The 22,357-nt window shown below is 38.0% G+C and overlaps 1 protein-coding gene and 1 pseudogene across 1 annotated transcript; both read left to right on the forward strand.

The window, feature by feature from the left end:
• The first annotated feature begins 77 nt into the window (after positions 1–77).
• LOC129149730 (ATP synthase subunit O, mitochondrial-like) lies at positions 78–1,489 on the forward strand (annotated as a pseudogene).
• A 200-nt stretch (positions 1,490–1,689) lies between these two features.
• LOC103285410 (C-type lectin domain family 2 member B) lies at positions 1,690–22,325 on the forward strand. The gene is made up of 6 exons (XM_054719278.1): positions 1,690–1,967; positions 9,803–9,865; positions 12,435–12,607; positions 18,367–18,470; positions 19,666–19,810; positions 21,340–22,325. The coding sequence occupies exons 1-5, from the start codon at positions 1,892–1,894 to the stop codon at positions 19,802–19,804; spliced, it is 555 nt and encodes a 184-aa protein (XP_054575253.1). The 5' UTR covers positions 1,690–1,891; the 3' UTR covers positions 19,805–19,810; positions 21,340–22,325.
• The last annotated feature ends 32 nt before the right edge of the window (positions 22,326–22,357 follow it).

The following is a 22,357-nucleotide window of genomic DNA, read 5'->3' on the forward strand; positions in this document are numbered from 1 at the left end:
CTACAGCCGCCTGGGAAAGGAGGGCCTCCCCAGCAGTGCCGGGAGCCCCCAGCACGTGGAAGGCTTCAGTAGCATCTATGGTCAGGTCCTTTGCCAAATTTGGGAGGCACCTGCCCAGAAATATGGTACCGTGGGTAACTGTGCCACTGTTCTTTATTCTGCTGCATCTAAACAGAATAAATTGGAACAGGTAGGAAAGGAATTGTTGAGAGTAGCACAAACACAAAATGGCTGCTTTAATTATGGCTCCCTAACATAAAGTGTTCTATTAAAGTGAAAAACCTAAATGACATGATCTCCAAAGAGAGCTTTTTCTCCCTTCACATCCAACCTGGGTCAATTTGCCTGCTAAAAATGGTTGCTAGGACAATACCCCCAGGAGTCATTTCTGCCATTTCTACCATGATGAGTGTCCACCATAGAGCAGCGCCTTGTACAGTGACTTCTGTGTCTCCTTTAGATGAAGCCACTCTTTCTGAATTAAAAACAAATGATCCTGAAGAGCTTCCTAAGTAAAAGCCAAATATTGAAGTGGGAAGTTAAGATTGATCCGTCAAGTGTGGGTGGAACTGTTGCTGAAGGAAATAGGATTCTTCCATGGTATGTGAGGGGAAGCATTTCATGGATACACACATAGGAAGATTTGAGGTATAGTGGCAAGATTTATAGGAATGAAAACAAAGGACTCCATGCCCAATGTCTTGTCTAAAACCAGGTGGCTTAGTTCTATCTCACAGCAGAAGAAGTCCAGCTTGTGGGGCCACTGGCCCAAAGCTGCCCCACCAAGCCCAGGAGGAGGGCTCGGACCCAGAGCAGCTATGCCATGAGCCCAGCATCCGAGGCGTCCAGAGTCCAGCACTGTCTCTGTTCCCATCCTGCCTATGTAGCTGCTAAAGAGAGAGAGAGAGAGAGAGAGAGACCCTGAACCTCGGGCAGTTGTTAAGCTTTGATTATATTTCCTTGGGTTTGGGAGAGAGCAGGCTTTCTTTCAAACTATCCAACCTTTTACCTGGATCTTCTGGGGTTTGGTGCCTTTATTATATCTGCTCCCCCCCCCAAACCCCCATATTCCCAGGCTAAACTCTTCCCCTTTATAGTTGCCATTTTGGCTCCTACTGCATGGGCCTCAGTAGAGGAACTACCCCCTCATTGTTTACCCCTCTCCCCCTTGAGTCTGGGGGGCTGGCCAGCTGCTCCCTGGGGAGATTGGAAGCCAGTCTTTCCTGCCTGCTGGCCTGGGGCAGAGGATGCAGCTGCTCCCTAGGATGTCGGTGAAGCTGCCCCTTCCCAGTTCATCAGGCTTAATGTCTCATGCCATTTGCCCTCTTCCTTTGTTAATAACCTGACTAACTACTGTCACAGAATGGGTGTCCATATCGGAGAGAAATATGTTGATACCTTTGTCAAAAACAGGATTCAGAAGCTGAAGAGGTTTTATGAAAGTGTTGATTTTCTATCAGTGAAAATTCTTAAACTTGGAGAAAAATAAAATGCTTCCTGACCAGAAAACACACACACACACACACACACACACACACACACACACACACACACGAACATATGACTTCCTTTTTTTTTCTTTTTAAATCTTTATTGCTGAGATGTCCCTCTGTTTCCTCCCATTGGCTGCCTCCACCTGGTTTCTGGCCAATCCCAGGCCTTCATCTTTTTTTTTTTTTTTTCTGAACTTCCTTTCTGACTCTTTCTAATTTCCTTTCACAACAAGAGAAGTACGCATGACTAAGGATCTTAGTCATATGATTACTTTCATTTTGAAAAATATTATTTAAAAGTCTATTTTTCTTTATAAAAGCAATAAGACCATAGCTTGAAACTGTGTTGTAAAAACGACAACATTTTTGCTTTAAAGTGAAAACTTTGAAGAGAAGTTATGGAAGATATGGTGAAAAACATCGCCTCATCTGCCCTTCAGAAAGGGGTGCCAGGAACTGATTCAAAAAAGCAAGGTAAGTCCATTTTCAATTGTGCAGAATCAAGGTGATTTAGTGAAATTATGAAGCCTAATGTTAAAAACTTAGAAAACATGAAATGAGTTTTATAGTTTCTCCCATCACGGAAAAAAAAAAAAATCCTATTGAAAAATAGAACAACAAAATTCAGATTTATAACTATTTTGTTCTTTTAATTCAGATTCACTTTATCTTAATTAACAACGGAAAGGGGTTAACAGTAGCTTAAAATTGTTCAAGACTTAGATTCATTTTAACTTAGTATTTAATAATGCTATTACTGGAGAAGATGCTAAATATATTCTATGTACTAATTCAATGACTAGAATACATAGAAGATATTAAAAATGGCCAATATCTGTGATATTTTAAAGATTGTTTATAGGCTTTGAGGAACTCAAGATAAACCACACTTCAGATTTTTAATAGCAGAAAGATTATCTGCCTATCTTACTCTTATCTAAGTAATTGCTGGTATCCTGATATTTTTGAGGATGTCTCTGGCAACCTTAAGAAGGATGAGGGAAGAAAATGTACTAAAAAAAAAATACCCTTAGAAAACAACTAGGTATTACTTGGATGTATTAAACAACAAACTCAGATCCCAATTCTAAATCTGACAGGAAAATCCAAGTTATTTCAACAGAGCTCTGTATAGTCATACTATGGTGAAGAAGAGAGGGAATGAAACTAAAATGCATGATATATAGCAATCCATGATTTGGGGACTGTTGTGAATTTTAAATACTTCCACTTAATTTTATTTCAACCTACCAGTACATGCAAGTCAAAAGTTATTGTTACAGTTTGTATCAAAACGCATACTAGAATCCTCTCTTTTAAGTTTTTGAAAATTTAATAATTATTTCTAAGGTTAAATCAAAGAGGGTTGGGAAAAAAATGGAATCAAATATTATATGGTAACATGAAAATATCTGAACAAAAAGTTTTAAGAATACTTTCTAGCCATGCATAAAATCAATGTTAAGTTCAACTTTACATATCAATCAACAGTTTGGATTTATATGTTTTATGTATAAGTAAGTTCTATATATCACACAAATATATTCTATAAGTTACTTAATATTGTATTGCTTTGTTTTGGGGGAAGCAGCAAAAGTTATGCTTCAGAAACTGATTTTGTCTTTGTCAGTAATTTACATAATACAGATTCCCTGTGGTAATTATAATAATTTCACAAGCCAATAACATACAGGATAATATCTCTTAATAAGAAAATAAAGAAATAACATACACCAAACCAATTATAGATTATTAATCTATTCCAGGCAAGGGGGATAAAAGAATAAAGTCTAAATTTAATACGAGGTGTAGCTTTTTACACTTAGAGTTACTTAGGAAGGACAGCTATCAAAGGAGAGCTGATTTTCAACTGTCACACAAAAGTTAAAGTACCCTTTGCTAGAAAAAAGAAGCAGGTGTTGGCTGCCTCATTTTTATTTTATTTTTTAATATATTTTTATTGATTTCAGAGAAGAAGGGGGAGGGAGACAAAGAGAGAAACATCAGTGATGAGAGAGAATCATTGATGGGCTGCCTCCCGCACACCCACCACTGAGGATCAAGTTCGCAACCTGGGCATGTGCCCTGACCTGGAATCGAACCATGACCTCCTGCTTCATAGATAGACACTCGACCACTCGACACTCAACCACTGGACACTCGACCACTGAGCCACATGGGTTGGACAGCTGCCTCACTTTTTGTGCTACCAAAGAGATAGTAACCCTTATCAGCAAGAGCTAATGCCCCAACGGTCTTGGGAGAGTTTTGGTGAAAGGGAGTATAGTCAATAATATTGTGATGAATTTGCATGATGACTGATTACTAGTGTTAGAGAGGTGATCACATTGTAATGTGTATAAGTAGTGAGTCACTATATTGCACACCTGAAACTAATAAAATATTGGTTACTAACTATACTTAAATAAAAATAATAAAGATTAAAAATATATAAATTAAAAGTTTAGGAAAGAGTGGGCTCACCCAAACCAAAACTCTCAAACAGTTCTCACAAACTCTCAGTATTTATAGTCTCAGTGACAGCTGAGGTACTTATCATGACAATAGATGAGATGACAACATGCTGAAACAACTTACTTCATTCTCCTATCAACTTTGCTTCTAAAAAGAACTTATTTTTTTGTCTTTGTCATAAACAAATGGATTAAGGCAACTTCACTTAAATCATAAAGTGAATTTGAAATTACATTAAGTCATATATTATGTATAATATTATATATGAAATATATAGATATATCATTTGAAATTATAAACACCCTTGTAAAAGTAATAACTGTGTGATATAACTTATTCATATATTTATTTTGGATTTTATTTTTTAATATTTTCTTACTAGAGGCCCGGTGCACAACATTTGGGCACTGGGGGGGGGGAGGGGGGGAGGGAAGTCCCTCAGCCTGGCCTGCACCCTCTCTCAGTCCAGGACCCCTCAGGAGATGTCTGCCTTCCAGCTTAGGCCCCGCTCATAGCGACCAGTCGTCCTGTCATTTGGTTGATTTGCACATTTGGGTTTTATTATATAGGATACCTCTATCTGTCTATCTACCTATCTATCATCTATCCATCTGTCTCCCTGCCTTCAAAGAACTTGCCTTCAGTTTAATATTTCATTTTTCCTCCCATTAGGAATGACTATTTCTGTGTGAGCTATAATAAAGCTATGCACAGAGCAGATAGAATATCAAAGGCTGTGTCAAATGGGAAGGCTTCACAATGCAGCTGCCAATTCTTTGAAGACTTGAAAGCACAGTAGGATTTGAAAAGGGACAGACATTTTTTGAAAAGCCAAGTGCATGCATTTTTGAAGATAGCCCTCCATTGCTACACAGAGGACCCTGGCACAGTGATTCTCAACTTTGCCCGCCCAACTGAAACCACCAGGGAGCTTTCAAGGCAGACATGCCATGCCCCCGCCCCTGAGATGAGAGTTTGTTTGATCTCAGAGGAGGCCTGGTCAGGGAGACTTTAAGAGCTCTCCGGGTGATCCTCATATAAATTTACTGTCTTATGTAAGATACAAATAAAGTGTCTAATCCAGTGCCTGACATGTAAAAGATGAAGGAAATAAACTAATATTTACTAAATATAAGTCCAGGATTGAGCTAGGTAATGATATATGTAACCTTAATTTATCTTCCATCAACTCATTTATACCCACAAAACAATTTTATGTATGTATGTATGTGTATACATAGACAACAAAGTATAGGATTATTAAATGCACAACTTACATTAATAAACATTATTTTTCTGAAAAAAATATTATGAAAACACTTTCTTTCTAAGTGCATAGTACACTGTTTAGCCCTAGTACATACCTTAGCGAACATCAAGGATCATGTAGATTACTACAACCTATTGTAACTACATTCTTATCACCAATTACAGTGTTCACCTGGGTGGAATGCTGGTTAAACCCATTCACAGACACCGCTTAATCCTGGAGTGATAATGGTTAACATAACTAAACATGACTTAGGGAAAACTCAGGCTGCAAGGTAATTTTTTAAAAATATTTTTTATTGATTTCAGAGAGGAAGGGAGAGGGAGAGAGAGAGCTGGAAACATCAATGATGAGAGAGAATCATTGATCGGCAGCCTCCTGCACATGCCTCCTACCGGGGATCAAGCCCGCAACCCGTGCATGTGCCCTGACAGGGAATTGAACCTCGATCTCCTTGTATATAGGTCCATACTCAATCACTGAGCCATGCAGGCTGAGCATGCCAAGGTAATTATTTTAATATTTATCTGAATAAACCTTGGTGAACATCTGGCCTCTGTTCCCTCTTTCACCCAATTTCCCGCCCATGTCCCACTCCCTGCCTGCTCTCACTCACTGGACTCCTCACACCCTTGGAGGCCACATGCTGCTTCTGACCCCAGCCAGTTTCACACTCTGTTCTATCTCACATGTTACCATCACCATCACCATTACCGAAAAGGTGTACCTGATTACTTTAATCTAAACAGGTCACACCTATTTCTTTTCCATGATCTTTTTTCTTCTGTGAATTAATTCCAAGCCGCCAGCTCTCTCACTCTGCTCTCCTTCTGGTGGCCTCCCACTCTGCAAAGTTCTCCCAGCTGCCCACTCTGCTCTCGCCCTGCAGCAATGGTCCCGGGATCCTGTGGGTGGGGCCTGGTGCTGACTGGCCCACCTTCCTGGGCCATGGATGATCCTGGGACCCTGGGGCCTGGGTCTGGTGCCTGTCTGAGACCCAGGCTGCTTAGCACCGTCCCGCTTCTGGCCACTTGGTGCCTGCATATGCAAATTAACCCACCATCTTTGTTGGGTTAATTTGCATACTCACTCCTGATTGGCTGGTGGGTGTTGCCGAGGTCAATTTGCGTCTTTCTCTTTTATTAGTGTAGATTTCTACTTATTGGTAGTTTATGATTTTTTCCCCTATAGATATGATTTAGAAAGTAGGGTATGTTTTTTTACTTTAAATTCATTGACTTCTTTCAACCCTCTTTGGAGATTAGATTCAGAAATTGAGAAAAATTAGTTAAATCAATGGAGCTTCTCTTTGAGGAAAATAATTGACATCCTTCACAATTTAGATTATCATAGAGGTTAATTAGAACTATTTTAGTTATATTGTGTTAATCAAAGAAGAGGTTCAGGCTGTAATTAACAACAAAAAATATTTATCTGAACAAAAGGAGTTACAAAAAAGGAGTTACTGCCCCCTCTCACAGTTCTGGAGCCCTCAGGGGTGGGAGGCAACCTGGCGATCAGGGAAAGGCGATGCACCATCACACCTCTGCTGCTGCCACTGCTGGCAGCACAAGCCTTGGCCGGCCCTGATTACCTGAGCCTCGGGCGGCCCTGAGCAGCTGGGCAGCACCATCTAAGGCTTGCCTGTGCCTTTGGGTGTCGGCTGAGCAGCTACCATCCAAGGCTTTCCTGCTGGGCAGCTGGGGGGCTGAAGGGACTGGGGGACTCTAGAGGCAGGTGTGCAGCAAGGCCAGGCTGGCGGGGCTGAGGGGACTGGGCACCGCCATCTTGTGGCTGTGGGCACCACCATCTTTGAGGGCAGGGCAGTCCATTAACATATTCCCTCCTTATTGGCTATGGGCACCACCATCTTTGAGGGCAGGGCAGTCAATTAGCATATCCCTCCTTATTGGTCACCTTTGTGATGGTGTGAGGGTCAATTAGCATATCACCTCTTTATTAGATAAGATTATAATTGTTACTTAAATAGGTTTTTTTATTGAGCTGTCCTAGGATGTTATGTTTTTCATATTCCTTTGTTGAACACATAAGGGCTGAGCGACTTTGAAATTCATCTATTTTTAAGTTAAAATTTAGTTGACATATAGTATTGCATTAGTTTCAAGCATACAACATAGTGATTTGACATTTTCATATCTTACCCATGTGCTCATCACACTAAGTCTAATAACCACCTGTTAATATGAAATTTATAGTGGGAGACAAATATTTTCTGTTGTTTTGTTTTTTGGATAAGAATAGAAAGGAGGATCTTGTACAATGAAAGCTATTTATACTGAATGTAGAAAACTAGATTTTAGAGCTCAGAGGGAAAGAATTCCAAAAGAGCCTAACTACCTACTTAAAATAATGAATAGAAAATGTACTTAAAATTTCCACTTAATATGGCAGTAAATAATTATTACCTCCCCCCATACATAATTAAAATATGGAATGATGGGACAGCTAACACAAGAAAAATTGATTGTACTTAATTCCTGTTAAAAAGCAGACCTTCTGAAAACAACATATTTGTATTATTTAATTTTAAAAAAGATAATATTATTTAATGGTTGAAGAGATATATGCTAAAATGGGGTAAGAAAATAAAGTTATGCATTGTAACTATTTGATTAAGATTTTGAACCTGTGATATTGATAATATCCTTTTGTTCACCATACCAGTTCATGGACAGATAAACAGACTGCCATAATAACAAATCGACTTGACTGATGGTATAGAAAAGGGAAAACAAGTATTTGTTTCCAAGATACCTAATATTTGAAGAAAACTAATAAGGAATTAAATAAATTAATGAGGTGATATTTGAAAGGTGATTAAAAGCCTGGACTCAAGTTCTGAACTGAGCCATATACAGTACCAAAAAGGCTGAAAGGACAGATGTATGTTCTGTTTCTCCTTTTTTTGACCTTTGCTACATTGCAGACAAGGTCTTACTAGGAACAATCCCTTCATTTGTACTTAAGACCACAACCCTTCTAGCCTATGCAAGCATTCTTTTTAATTTAATGATTTCATCCCCCTCCTGCAGGCATCTGCAATTTATCCCTTTACACTAAGTCATCACCAAATGCATAGCAATATCATTTGCTATATCTTTTTACAAAATCCTAACAGCCATTCAAGGAATGGTAGACACAGGAGGCACGATTCATTGGGGGCCATTCATTCAGTGCGCCACAGTAGTAAGAACAAATTGTTAACTAAAATATTAAATTACACAACAATGGGTACATGATAATAGTACTCATCTAAGATTATATGTATTTTGGGGAGAGGTTATATGTGTGAAAATAGAATTAGAGAGATACATACATGGAAGGATGTTAACTCAAATGAGAATGCTGATTTTGTCTAAGTAGTGTAAGTTTGGATGCATTTTACTAGTAAATATTATTTTTAATACATATACTATGGGGAAAAAAAGTATTCAACAAAAGAATAGTTCTTTATTAGGTGAAAAAGAGGAATGATAAACACTCTCAATGTTTATAGTCTACCTGAAGGTAACTTTTATAAATTTTTAAAATTTACAATAAGGATAAATAGTTTATAATCATGTAAAATAAAAAAATAAAAATATTTCATTTTTTAAAAGTTATATACCATTTTTCTCCCAAAATGGGCACTAATAAAAGAAAAACAATTTCTGGCCAGATATGAGTTGTGTTCTACTGATTTTGCCAATGAGGAAATATGCAGCCAGAAAAAAATCATGAGTTAACCAAGTTCCCATTGTTTGCTGTGGTAAAAATTATAATCCCAAATCTTTTGATTTATTATTCTATGACCTTTCAAATATGCTATGCAGTCTATAATTTAAAATAAACTTTTCAATAGTTGGAAAGTAGATTTTCTTAGAAACATTAAAAGAATGTTAGGATGTCCTAATATTTTACCATAAAGCAGTGGTTTTCAAATAGTGTGCCATGGCACACTGGTGTGCTACAAGTATCTTTAAAACATGCCATACCTGACTATTTAGCCAGGGTTACTGACCTCTTTTTCCTTACATTGTCAAATAAAAAAAAAAATGACAACAATCAACACAACAATCTCCATCTGCTGTAAATGAATCAAAAGTATACCTATTTTTTTGTCAGATCAGCAAAAAATATATTTTCTAGTGTGCTGCAGAATTTTAGTAGTTAGTTTATATGTGCCATGAGATGAAAAAGGTTGAAATCACTGCCATAGAGGAAGGGTAGTGAAGGTCTGGGAGTGGCTCCAGGCCTGAGGAAACTCTAGCCTAAAGACACATACATCTTTGGTTCCTTGGACTATGACAGTAAAATCCATGGTAACACTTGAATTGGATATAAGGATAGCCTGAGAAATTTCAAGCAAAAAAAATAAAAATCAGAATTTTTTTCTCATATGACAAACAGGAAAAAAATTGTTTTGTGTCATTTCTTTGTGAAGTAGCAGAATAAAATTGCCTAAAGAGGTTTTTAGAAACAGTTATGAAGGCAAACTTTAGTTTTTCTTTTAGCTGTTTCTTAATCTAAACATATTTTTTTTTTTTTTTTTGCTGTTTTTCAGGTGTTAACAAGTATAAGGTGTCAACTATTGGATTACTTGTAATTATTTTCTTAAGTATATGTGGTGAGTAAATGACATACTTTATTTCTTCATCTTTTTTTTTTTTTTTTTCCCTGTTCAGGGCTTTGCACTGAAACAGAAATTTTAGGGGAATGTAGGCAGGCTTCGGGAATTTTTAGAATTGGGGTCCATGGGAAAACACAGGGCTACAGCTTGGGAGAAGGTACACCTCCACAACACAAGGAAGGCCAGGTGCAGTCACATTTCCATAAGACAAGGAAGCAGCAATAGATACATCTCCATAACACCAGGAAGACAGGTGCAGGGAGCATTTACATAAGACAAGGGAGCTGGAAGTAGCCAAAAGGTCTATATTTACAAAATAAAGAGGAAGGAAGAAAGCCCAGAAGAAAAGAACAATGAGGGAGGAGGGCATCACTTGTTCCACAAGAGGTTCCACCTTAGAGCCTAGGAGTTACCATAGTAACCAGTCTAAGGGAATAGTGACCAATTAGAGGGGATATCAAGGCACCAGGATCTGCAGCCTTTATAAGCCAAGGGAAAAAGAGCTCAGTGGGACCCTTTTCACCCTCCCCACGTGGGAGTCCATTCTGTGGGACTCTTTCCCTCTCCCCATGTGGTAGTCTGTACTTGCTCTTCAATAAATTTCCACCTTTGCAATACCATCTTCTGTCCGTGGATTCATTCTTTGATTCCGGCCAACAAAAAATCCGGGTTCCAGTCCAAAAATTCCGTTTCACTATTAAATGATTCTTTTTGTTTGTTTGTTTGTTTCATCATGATCTTTTCTTATTATTCTCACTCTCTTCCCATTAGTCACGATATATTTAATGGGTATCAGTGAATGAGTTATTATGAAATACGTGACCTAGGTAAGGCATTGGGAGATGCAAACATTAAGACAAATTGTTCACCCTGTTAATGATAATCACTATTTTGATTTCTGTTGCATAGGTTAGTGTTGCCCATTTAAAACATTTCTACATAAATAAAAACATGCAATTTGCATGTATCCTTTGCATCTCATTTCTTTTGTTCCACATTATGCTATGTTATTCTGCCATGTCATAACATGAAGCAAAATTTCATTGACTCATTGTGGAAATGAGTGCAGATAACAATTCAATCAATTGTTTTCTCTCTGTACACCCTTAATCACCAGCATCCCATTTACAACTGGTGATTAGATTAATGCCTTTAAAGCAAATGACATTGAAAAACCAATATGATGATATTTCATCCTTAAGGTTCTGTTTCTTTAGAACTATTTTGGAACCAAAAACTGACTCAAGTCTCCCTGTGTTCAGAAAAACAGACACTACAAATATTTCAAGACTAGGACTTTAAAGGAGCTGTGGAGTTATGGTCGGGAAAGCTGCATCGCTGGAGGAGAAATAGTCACTAATAACTTTGGCTTAAACCACTAATAATGTTTTAGAAGAATCCAGAGATTAGAAGAAAGTCTAAGAAGCTAACACATCTAGGTGCCAAAGCTACTCATGAAGAGACTTACGAACTGTCAATGTCCAAGTCTTTAAGAATAATGACTTCTCCTTCACTCCCCCCTTCTAAATCTCGTGTGGGTTCTTTTCATTGGTTAACCCAGAACTATACAGTGATGGTGGTACCTTCTTGACAATAGGCAATCTAACACATGCCTTGTTAGCTACATATTCTGTTTTATTCTTTCCATTAATTCCTTAGCATTTAACATGCTTCCTGCATTTTTACAGTCTAGTATAGTTAGTATTTTTATTACTTGCAGATAATCCTAGGATTTTATTATATTTCATTTACCCATAAATGGCAAAGGTGATTTAACACAAGTGAAATTGACACAAATAACAATGGTTACTCTGAAATGCCTATGTATCATTGAGGTTAGAGTTAAAAGTGTTGTATTGGAAACCAGCGAACTAGATAAGACTCCTTAATGAGCCAATTAGTTAGGAGCCATCTTTATTGTGCACAAGTTCAGAGCAGAATACCTCTGTCAAATTCTGAACAAACGCAGGAAGGAGTATTCCCTTTTTATATCCTTCTAAGTCTTTGTGTAAGTTATTTTTGCAGACAGCTTGTAACCTTGAGTATATATCATATCTAGCAAACACCTGTCATATCTATACAGACAACTTGTAACCCTGAGTACATATCTATCTATACAGACACCTGGCATCAGTATCAGCTTATCAGTCTCTTAATGTTAGATGGCTAGCTTGCAAGGTCAGACAATTAAGTTTATCTTTTCTATTATTCAAGCTAAAAAAACAAAGTTATTTTACAGTCTAAAAAATAACAGAGGGACTAGAAAAAAAAAAATCAGAGAATTTCAAAACAACAGAGAATTCTAAAACAGCAGTTTCAAACAGCAGTTTTTCCAAAGGAGGGATTACTATTATGCTTCAAAAGGAATATGAGTGTCCTGTCAAATCCTGAGCTGCTGTCACTTAATGTAACAGGAATTTTTAAAAAACATATTATGTGGTAGATATGCAATTCTAATCATGATCATAATCTTTTACATCATGATCCTGTCTTTCCCCAATAATCTCAAATACAGAGGTATATTGTTTCATCTGGTTCTTAAACTATGTATTTGTCTCATTTCTAGTTATAGCAAGCCAATGGCCTAGATCTACTCAGTATTGTTGCCCAGATGGTTGGATTGGTTTTCAAAAGAATTGCTATTATTTCTCTGAACAAGAAATGGATTGGAATTCAAGTAGAAAGCAGTGTTTTACTCAACATGCTGACCTAACTGTGATTGACACTAGAGAAGAAATGGTAAGTAATCAAATACATATTCCTTATGAATTTTTTTTGTGTATGTAAGGGCATTGGAAACATTCAAATTCCATTATGATTTTTAAAACTTTTTACACAGGCCTATCTTTGTATACGGAATATTAAAAATGTTCATAGCAGGGCATGGAAGATACCTGATGACATTTTGTTTGGATAGTGTAACACATCAAGTTAGTAGACTTGATAGTTAACTTTATATTTTAAGGAGTATAACTAGAAGAGCTTGATAATATTTGGAAACCTTTTAAAAGCGAATAGTCCATAAACAGAGAACTGCTTCAGGGTGGATGGAATTCTTCATTTCACCTTCCTCTAACTACTCACTATTGCTTTGCTGTCTGCTTCTGAGGTCGCATGGCAGCCTCCATCAGAGCACTCCCTACTGGTAATGCAATAGGTGTGACATTGAAAGTTTCCCCCTAGGCCAGAGTATGAGCATCCGGTAAATAAATATTATGCTTTATTTGAAATTGTATCTTTTGCTGTAGCATAAAGACAGCTACAAATAAAAGTTTAATGAGTATTTGTTGAATAAATATTATTTTCCATGACAAACTTTTAAAAAATTTATCTTTATTGTTGAAAGTATTACAAATATCCTCTTTGTTTGTGTTTCCCCGCCCCATTGACTCCCTCCACCATGAAGTTGCCCCTCCCAGGTCTTCACCACTCTATTGTCTGCACTCTATTATCTGTGTCCATGGGTTATGCATTTATGCATATAAATTCCCCAGTTAACCACTCCCCTCCCATCCCCACCCTGCCTTCCCTCTGACAAATTTTTCTTTTTAGTAAAGAGAATGTCCAAGAATAAGAAATTGTGAAACTCTGTAACTCTGCACTTGTGAAATCTGTTATTTCCCTAAATCACTTTTACAGTAGACATATGGTTTTGCTTTTGTTTAATCTCTTTAAAAGGGTCAATATAAGAGATAATGTAATTTGATTTAAATATCTTTGTGAATAATGTACAATTAAGAAGCATTTAAAATGTAAAGAATATAGCACAGCAGTGAACATTTTTAGAATTATATCTTATTTCTGTGGTGAACAGTCTATTTATATAATCTGCCTGATAATTGGTATAAATTTAAATGAATGTAAACCAGACTGGAACAATTTACAGATCAGTGCAAAGAAAGTAAACTATTTTGGAAGCAAGAAAAGGTATGGAAATCTGAATGAGAAATTAAATATGTTAAGAGCAGACACAGAAAATAAAGTATGCTTAAATGGAAGAGTTTCTATAAATAATCTCACTCATGAATTTTGCAAGACTTTTATAGTGAACATTCTGAGAAATATTTGTACTGCCTTTGACAGTTACTCTTAAGGAAAAAGAGGCTAAATTACTGGCAAAATGGAAAAATAATGAATGTTAATAAAATTCTTGAGGGATAAAGAAAGAACAAGGCATACTGCTTAAACTCTTCACTTACAGGAATCATGTTGGCAAAGACTGAAAAATAGTGAATATTATGGAACACCAAGAACAGAAGTACACAAAAATAGGTTTAAGCTTAAGGGAAATCATTAAACAACAAATAAGAATGATTGTACTATTTGGATTAAAAAAAACCTGATCATAAAATATCTTGATGTATTTTGAAGATTGGTAATCCCTGTTATGTATTATATAATCTGGGCAAAATATAAATGACCAACAGAATGAGGTAAACCTGATGTAAAGGAGTGATAAAAGTAATATGTACAATAATTTTAATATTTTTTATTAATTTTAGAGAGGAAGGAAGAGGGAGAGAAACATTGTTAAATGTTGCAGTCTTCTCACAGCAAGGGTTCAGGAATCAGGAGAAGGGGCTGCATATACATGGATAAACTAGACAAGAAATATAAATTTGGAAGGCATTTTGGGAGAGCCAGGGGAGTCTTAGCTCTAGTGACTAAGTTCTCTGAATCTCTGGATCCATGGCTTTTTATTAACATACTAGTGGCCCAGTGCACGAAATTTGTGCACAGGGTGGGGGGTGTCCCTCAGCCTGGCCTGCACCCTCTCCAATCTGGGACTCCTTGGGGGATGTCTGACTGCTGGCACTGCTGGCTCCTAAACTGCTCACCTGCCTGCCTCCCTGATCGCCCCTAACCACTCTGCCTGCTGGCCTGCTCACCCTCACCTGCCTCCCTGCTGGCCTGCTTTCCCCAACTGCCCCCCCACTGCCAGCCTGCACCCCCAACTTTCCCCCCTGCTGGCCTGCTTTCCCCAACTGCCCCCCACTGCCAGCCTGCACCCCCAACTTTCCCCCCTGCTGGCCTGCTTTCCCCCAATTGCCCCCCGCTAGCCTGCTCACGCCCAACTGTCCCCCCTGCTGGCTTGATCACCCCCAACTGTCCCCCACTGCTGGTCTACTCACCCCCAACTGCCCCCCTGCCGGCCTGCTCACCCCCAAATGCCCCCCTGCTGGCCTGCTTGCCCCAACTGCCCCCCACTGCCAGCCTGCACCCCCCAACTTCCCCCCCTGCTGGCCTGCTTGTCCCCAACTGCCCCCATGCCAGGCTGCTCACCCCCAAATGTCCCCCCTGCTAGCTTGATCACCCCCAACTGTCCCCCACTGCTGGCCTACTCACCCCCAACTGCCCCCCTGCTGGTCTGATCACCCCCAACTACCCTCCCCTCCTGGCCTGATTGCCCCTGACCGCCCCTGCCTTGGCCCCACCACCATGGCTTTGTCTGGAAGGATGTCCAGAAGGTCTCCCAGTCTAATTAGCATATTACCCTTTTATTAGTATAGATCTTTCCTTTTGACAAAGCAGATATACATATCAAAGGTAAGGTATGGTAAGGAACAATGGATTATCAGGTTAGGGGAAATTCCTTCAGCCATTCCTCCAGGAGCAGGTAAACAGGAAAAGATTATCAGTTTAGCGAAAATGCCTACAGCTGTTCAGCAGCAGGTAATAATATATGCAGATCTTCAACCCTGCTGAAGCCCCAAGATCCATAAGCCTTCTGATGAACTTCTTGCATAATTATGACCTGCTAGAATTTGCTTCCAGCAGATAAAACATCACATTGATCAGCTGTCTTCTGCACAGCCCCTTCTGGGGATAGAGCCTGCAACCCCATCATGCACCCTGACTAAAAATCTAGCCTGTGACCTTGGGTGCATGGGATGACCCTCAACCAACTGAGCCACATCAGCCAGGGCAATAATGTATACAAGAATTTTAAGACTTTATTTTAAAAAATTTAAAATATTATATATATATACTAGAGGCCCAGTGCATGATTGAATCATGCACGTGTAGGGTCCCCTACACGCTTTTGCTTTCAATCACGGAGGAGCTGGGTGCCTGTCTGCTAGTGCACCAGGCCTTTCAGAAGCCTCCGGCGCGGTGAAGGCTTCTGAAAGGCCTGGTGCCTGAGCGGACAGGCACCCAGCTCCCCCGCTTTTGATGGTCTGCAGTGGGACGTGAGCTCGCTGCCCCAGAGGCCCCTTCTGTGCCACAGCACAGCCATGGCGCAGACGCTGAGCTCGAGCTGCTGCTGGCGACGCGAGCTCAGCATCCCGCTGGCCCAATCGGCCACCCCGGCCACCCCGAGTCCCACCCCCCGCGCCTCCTGGCCAATCGGGGGCATAGCGAAGGTACGGTCAATTTGCATATTTGTCTATTATTAGGTAGAATATATATGTGAATATATATATATCTATATATATCTATCTATATCTATCTATATCTATCTATCTATATCTATCTATCTATCTATCTATCTATATATATATATATATAGAGAGAGAGAGAGAGAGAGAGAGAGAGAGATTTACATTACAAAATATGTCCTAAGTTAAAATTAGATAAACTTGTTTCATGAAATATTTTTTTGTTGTTTATTTCCATCTACTTAAAATTATCTTGCATTTTTAACAATAAGCTATATGGGCACCCCTGTGTTGAACAAATAACAATTAATATATTTTCATTGGACAGGTTCTAGAAAATGCACCTCCCAGTTGCCTGTCACCAAGACCAAAGCTACTGAACATTATCCAATTTTCCCATTATTCAATAATTTATATATACACATATAGGGTGGGCAAAAATAGATTTACAGTTGCAAGTACACAAAACAGTTTATTTTTACATTACTATTCATTAATTGTTGTATTATTTTTCATATGAATATATAGGCATAGGCATAGGCATACATCTCCCCTGCTGGTTTCCAATATGTTTATTCTAATATATTTTTTTCTGCCTTCAGACAAGCTCTTTGCTAAGTCTAGACTATGAATGTCTTTTTCTCCCTCACCCTCTATATGTATCATGAAATCTCTTCCAGATTCACCTCTTAGGGCACATTCTATGTGAAAGTCTCCCATAAAAACCAGATACTTCTTTTGTGTAAACTCAAATGTAATTTGTGTTTATTATACTCATTATCTTCCCCTTAACAAGAAGGATATTTTCTAACTCTATATTTACATAATTTTTCTCACTAAATTAAACCCTTTCAATCCAAGGAGAATATTTTATTAATCTTTTTATTTGTAATCCCAAAGTTTAGCTCAATGAAATGAACTTTTTAAAAATCCTACCTAATAAAATAGTAATATGCAAATTGACCACACCTTCGCTATGTCCAAGCCACGCCCACCATCCAAAGCCACGCCCACCAGCCAATCAGGGCAAGTATGCAAATTACCCAACAAAGATGACAGTTAATTTGCATACGCTGAGGGAGGGAGGAGTGAAGACTGAAGACAACTTAGAAGGAAGACGGAGGAAAAGTGGAAAGCAAGATGGCTGCCAGAGGGAAAGCCCGGGCGGGGCGGGGCGGGCCGGGATGGGGCGGGGCGGGGCGGGTGGCAGTGGCACGGGTGCAGGTGCAGCAGCCGCAACAGCAGCGGCAGCGGCAGCACATGCGACCACAGTGGCCGCTTGCAGGATTTTTCCTGCAAATGGGCTACTAGTAAATTTATAAAATGCTGCAGAGGATGGCATATTAAAATGACAAAGGCTACTTTGTCACTGTTACTAGATTTAAATAGAAATGGACCATGAGTATTGTGATTTGTCATGATTCCTATATATTTATCATTAACTTGAAACATGGAGTTATATAATGTAAAGCTGAAGGTTTCCCAGGTATGTACTCAGTAGCAGAGAAGACTCCATGACTTGAAACTGAACTCAATTATAACATTGAATGAATAAGAAGGAGAAAAGAAGAAATATCAGGAAAAATTATAATTTCCCTGAATGATACATTTAAAAATTAAAATATCTGCAAAATATATACAATCTGATAACTAGATTATAAAAGAACTACCGTAGTTATCTGAGGGACATGTGTGTGTGTATGTGTGTGTGTATGTGAGAGAGAGAGAGAGTTAATAATTTTGGGAGAGAAGTTGAAGTAAAATACAACGTGGAACTCAATATACTAGCAATTGCTAGGAACAGAAAAACCATTATAGTATATATGTGATGATTAAAATGAGCTTCATAACAAACTGGATTTCCATATATTTTTTGTTTGAAAATACTGGAAGAATAGATTTTCATATTGAAAAATTATTAATTTGGAATCAGAAAGTATCTGAAAGAAAATGTATCTCACATCTTTGTTTCATAAATAAGAAAACTGAGGGTCAGAGAGTAAAATATTTTTTATTTTCTGGTATAGCTTGGAGTTGAACATTTGTCACCTTGCTCCTCACAATATGCTGTAGTAAAAACTGAGAAGTAAAATTATGAAATTTATTTTGTCTCTAAAGGATTTTCTAAGACAGCACAAAAGTATTTATGATCTCTGGATTGGGTTGGAGATGACCGAAAATCAAAAAGGAAAATGGATAAATGGAGGAATGTTTAACAAATGGTGAGTTTCTTTCTTTCTGAGATTATTTAAATTCAGATAGTGCAACCAAAAGAAACCATGGGTTAGCTACATTTCTCTAGAGTTCAGGATTTGAGCACATGTTGAAAAGATGAAATGGGAAGATTGTATCATGTATTGAGATTAACTCCAGGAGTCAACCAGAGAGGCTGGGAATCAAGATATAAGGGGAATCCTCATCTATTGCATGGGGAGGACATGGGAGTGGGGATGAGGGGGCAACCAGACGAAAGGGGACATTTATAATACTTTAAACAATAAAGATAAATTTTAAAAAGAGAACCTGGATCATAGCAATTAATAAATATTAACTGTTGTTAATTTGCTTTAAAATATATATATAGAAGGGGAAGATCTTGTACTTGGTTATTTTGAAAATAAAGACTTAAAAGTCACAAATACAGTCCAAACAAATTTAAACTTTTGCCTGATTCTAAATTATCTTTTCCAATTCTACATCTATTTGTTAAGCTTTGTGCTACCTGTTTGCTGACATATTTTACAATTCATGATCAATTTGTTGTTTATTTTAACCTGATTTTATTTGCATTGATAACATAATTTATCCTGAGCTTTGTATCTTTCATTTTACAATAAGAAAAATTGGATCGAAAGACCTGAACTCACTGCACACATGATCTCAGTGTAACCAACACAAATGATGACTGCCAGCCACTTTAGTTTTTATTCAAGTTTCTCAATAGCAACACAACTGACACATTGGACTGAATAATTCTTTGTTGGGGGGGGGGGGCACTTTCATGTGCATGGTAGGATGTTAGCAGCATCTCTGATTTTTACCCACTCCATTGGTGACAACCAAAAATGTCTCCAATTATTGCCAAGTGTCCCTTGTGGAGGGTGGGGGGAGGGCAAAATTGCCCCATGTTAGAACCATTGATTTATATGAACTGGGAGTTCCACTCATTACATATAACTCACTTAATGTAATTTAATATATATATATAAATGCTTGATAAATATAAATGCTTGGAAGACAGACTCTTAATGGTCCAGTTTGGTGCAGATATCTTAACCCTAGCAAGAGAATACTACTGGTATATCACAGTACACATTTTTACGATTCGGGGAGATATTTTTTAAAGGTGTTATTGGACAAGGGAGAAATTATAGGACTCCCTAGTACATGGTGTTTAATGTACTCTCTCTATTATAGGTTTGATGTGAGAGGAAATGAAAAATGTGCTTACCTCAGTGATGATGGTGTAGCAACAGCTAGATGCTACACAATAAGAAAATGGATTTGCAGGAAAAAAAAAGTACTACAGAAAAACATTTCTGATTATGGCTTATAACCATAGGTAATAAAGTTTTAATATCTGTAACCCTTTTTTCTTTCCTTCTGTATAACTTCACTTTTGTTAAATTTCTTCAACTTACTTTTTTTACTTTTCATATGTCCTGGATCTTTGCTTTTCTATATCAATTTTAGAAGAATCTTATAATTTCACATGATCCATAGGTCAGTGTTGACAGTATTATATCTATAACATTATGTTCTTATTAATTTAGTAGAGGCCCAGTGCATGAATTCTTGCACGAGTGGGGTCCCTCAACCTGGCTGGCGATCAGGGCCGATGGGCGCCATGGGAGGTTATCTGGCTGGGGAGAGGGATCGCAGGAGGTTGACCAGGGGAAGGGGTCGCGGAGGTTGGCTGTGGGAGTGCACTGACCACCAGGGGGCAGCTTCTGCATTGAGCTTCTGCCCCCTGGTGGTCAGTGTGCATCATAGTGACCAGTTGTTAGGTTGCTTAGGCTTTTATATATATAAGTAATATGTATCCTTTTTTTATTAATCCTCACCCAAGGGCATATTTCCATTGATTTTTAGAGAGAGTGGAATGGAGGGAGGAAGGGTATCACAGAGAGAGAGAGACATCGATGTGAGAGAGAGACACCAATTGGTTGCCTCCCACATGTGCCTCTATTGGGGCCAGGGAATGAACCCACAACCCAGATACGAGCTCTCACAATTTCGAATAGTCTGTGGATTATTTTAAATGTTATAAAATATAACATTTAATAATAAGCTTTATTGTTTCCTGTGTTATAACTATTCTTTCTTGTCTAATGAAAAAGGGTAAGACTGTCAGAAAGTTATTGATGGGGAATAGTGTTGACTTGTTTGACATTTTAAGGGAAATGTTTCAAATATTTCAACATCAGTGGCGTTTTATCTAGTTTTTAACTGGGAATTGAGCACTCGACTCTTTGGTGCATGGGCTAACACTCTAACTACTGAACAACACTGGCCAGGGCTATAATCTATATCTTCTATTGATTTTTGTCTTCTTATATAATTTACAATTTTTCTAAACAGTTACCAAAAATTATTTACTACATGCATCCTTATTTTATATATATATATATATATATATATATATATATATATATATATATATATCATTTTTCTCCTATTGGAGTTATGTAATTTTATTGTCTTTTAAAATAGTTGTTTCTATATAGAAATATAACTGCTTTTGATTATTTTTCTGTTCAACATCCATGCTGAAAGCTCTCACAATTTCGAATAGTCTGTGGATTATTTTAAATGTTATAAAATATAACATTTAATAATAAGCTTTATTGTTTCCTGTGTTATAACTATTCTTTCTTGTCTAATGAAAAAGGGTAAGACTGTCAGAAAGTTATTGATGGGGAATAGTGTTGACTTGTTTGACATTTTAAGGGAAATGTTTCAAATATTTCAACATCAGTGGCGTTTTATCTAGTTTTTAAAAATATAATTTTAAAGTGAGTTTTTTCTTTTTCCTTTTTCTTTCTTTCTATCATTGACGCTATTACTACCATCAATGAATCAACAAACAAGCTGTGGAGGAAAGAGAAGCTTCTAAGGTCTGCATTCCCACCACTTTGGAAAACAATATGGAGTTTCCTTTGACCTAGTGATCCCACTTCTGGGAATATATCTGAAGAAACCAGAGGCAACAGTTTGAAAGAATGCATGCACCCCTGTATTTATTGAAGCGTTATTTTTTATTATGTTTTTACTGATTGCAGAGAGAGGAAGGAAAAGGGAGAGAGAGATAGAAACATCAATGATGAGAGAGAATCACTGATCAACTGCCTCCTGCACGCCCTCTATTAGGGATCGAGCCCACAACCTGGGCATGTGCCCTGACCAAGAATTGAACACTGATCCCCTGGTTCATGGGTCAATGCTCAGCCACAGAGCCACACTGGCTGGGTAAGAACTCCCTTTATTATTATTATTTTAAAATATTTATTGTTTTTCATTTTGGAGGGTGTTTTTTTTTTAAATATATTTTTTTATTGATTTCAGAAAGGAAGGGGCAAGGAGAGATAGAAACATCAATAAAGAGAGAGAATCATTGATTGGCTGCCTCCTGCATGCCCCATACTGAGGATCAAGCCTATGACCTGGGCATGTGCCCTGACTGGGAATCGAACCGTGAGTGACTTTCTGTTCATAGGTCGATGCTCAACCACTGAGCCACACTCATGGGCAAGACTCCTTTATTATTTATTTTTTAAAATATTTATTGTTGAAAGTTTACATATGTCCCCTTTTGCCCCCCATTGACCTCTTCTAGCCCACCCTTGCCCCTCACCCCAAGCCTTCACCATCCTACTGTATCCTACTGAGTTATGCATGTATGCATACATGTTCACTGGTGGATCTCTTCCCATCCACCCACCCTCTCCTGCCTTCCCTCTGAGATTAGCAATCTGTTCCATGCTTCTATGTCTCTGGATCTATTTTTGTTCATCAATTTATTTTGTTCATTAGAGTCCACGTATGAACTCCATTTTATATTGTTAATAATGCAGACCTGTTGGTAATAAATTACCTCAGCTTTTGTTAG

The sequence above is a fragment of the Eptesicus fuscus genome, chromosome 7 (genome assembly GCF_027574615.1).
Source record: "Eptesicus fuscus isolate TK198812 chromosome 7, DD_ASM_mEF_20220401, whole genome shotgun sequence".
Lineage (NCBI taxonomy): Eukaryota > Metazoa > Chordata > Mammalia > Chiroptera > Vespertilionidae > Eptesicus > Eptesicus fuscus.

Bases quoted from the DNA above. Each gene is read 5' to 3' on its own strand.
- LOC103285410 (XM_054719278.1), top strand. From the start codon at position 1,892: ATGGAAGATATGGTGAAAAACATCGCCTCATCTGCCCTTCAGAAAGGG. The intron at 9,866-12,434 runs GTGAGTAAATGA...TCTCATTTCTAG, and splicing joins TATTTTCTTAAGTATATGTG to TTATAGCAAGCCAATGGCCT. The intron at 12,608-18,366 runs GTAAGTAATCAA...TTGTCTCTAAAG, and splicing joins TTGACACTAGAGAAGAAATG to GATTTTCTAAGACAGCACAA.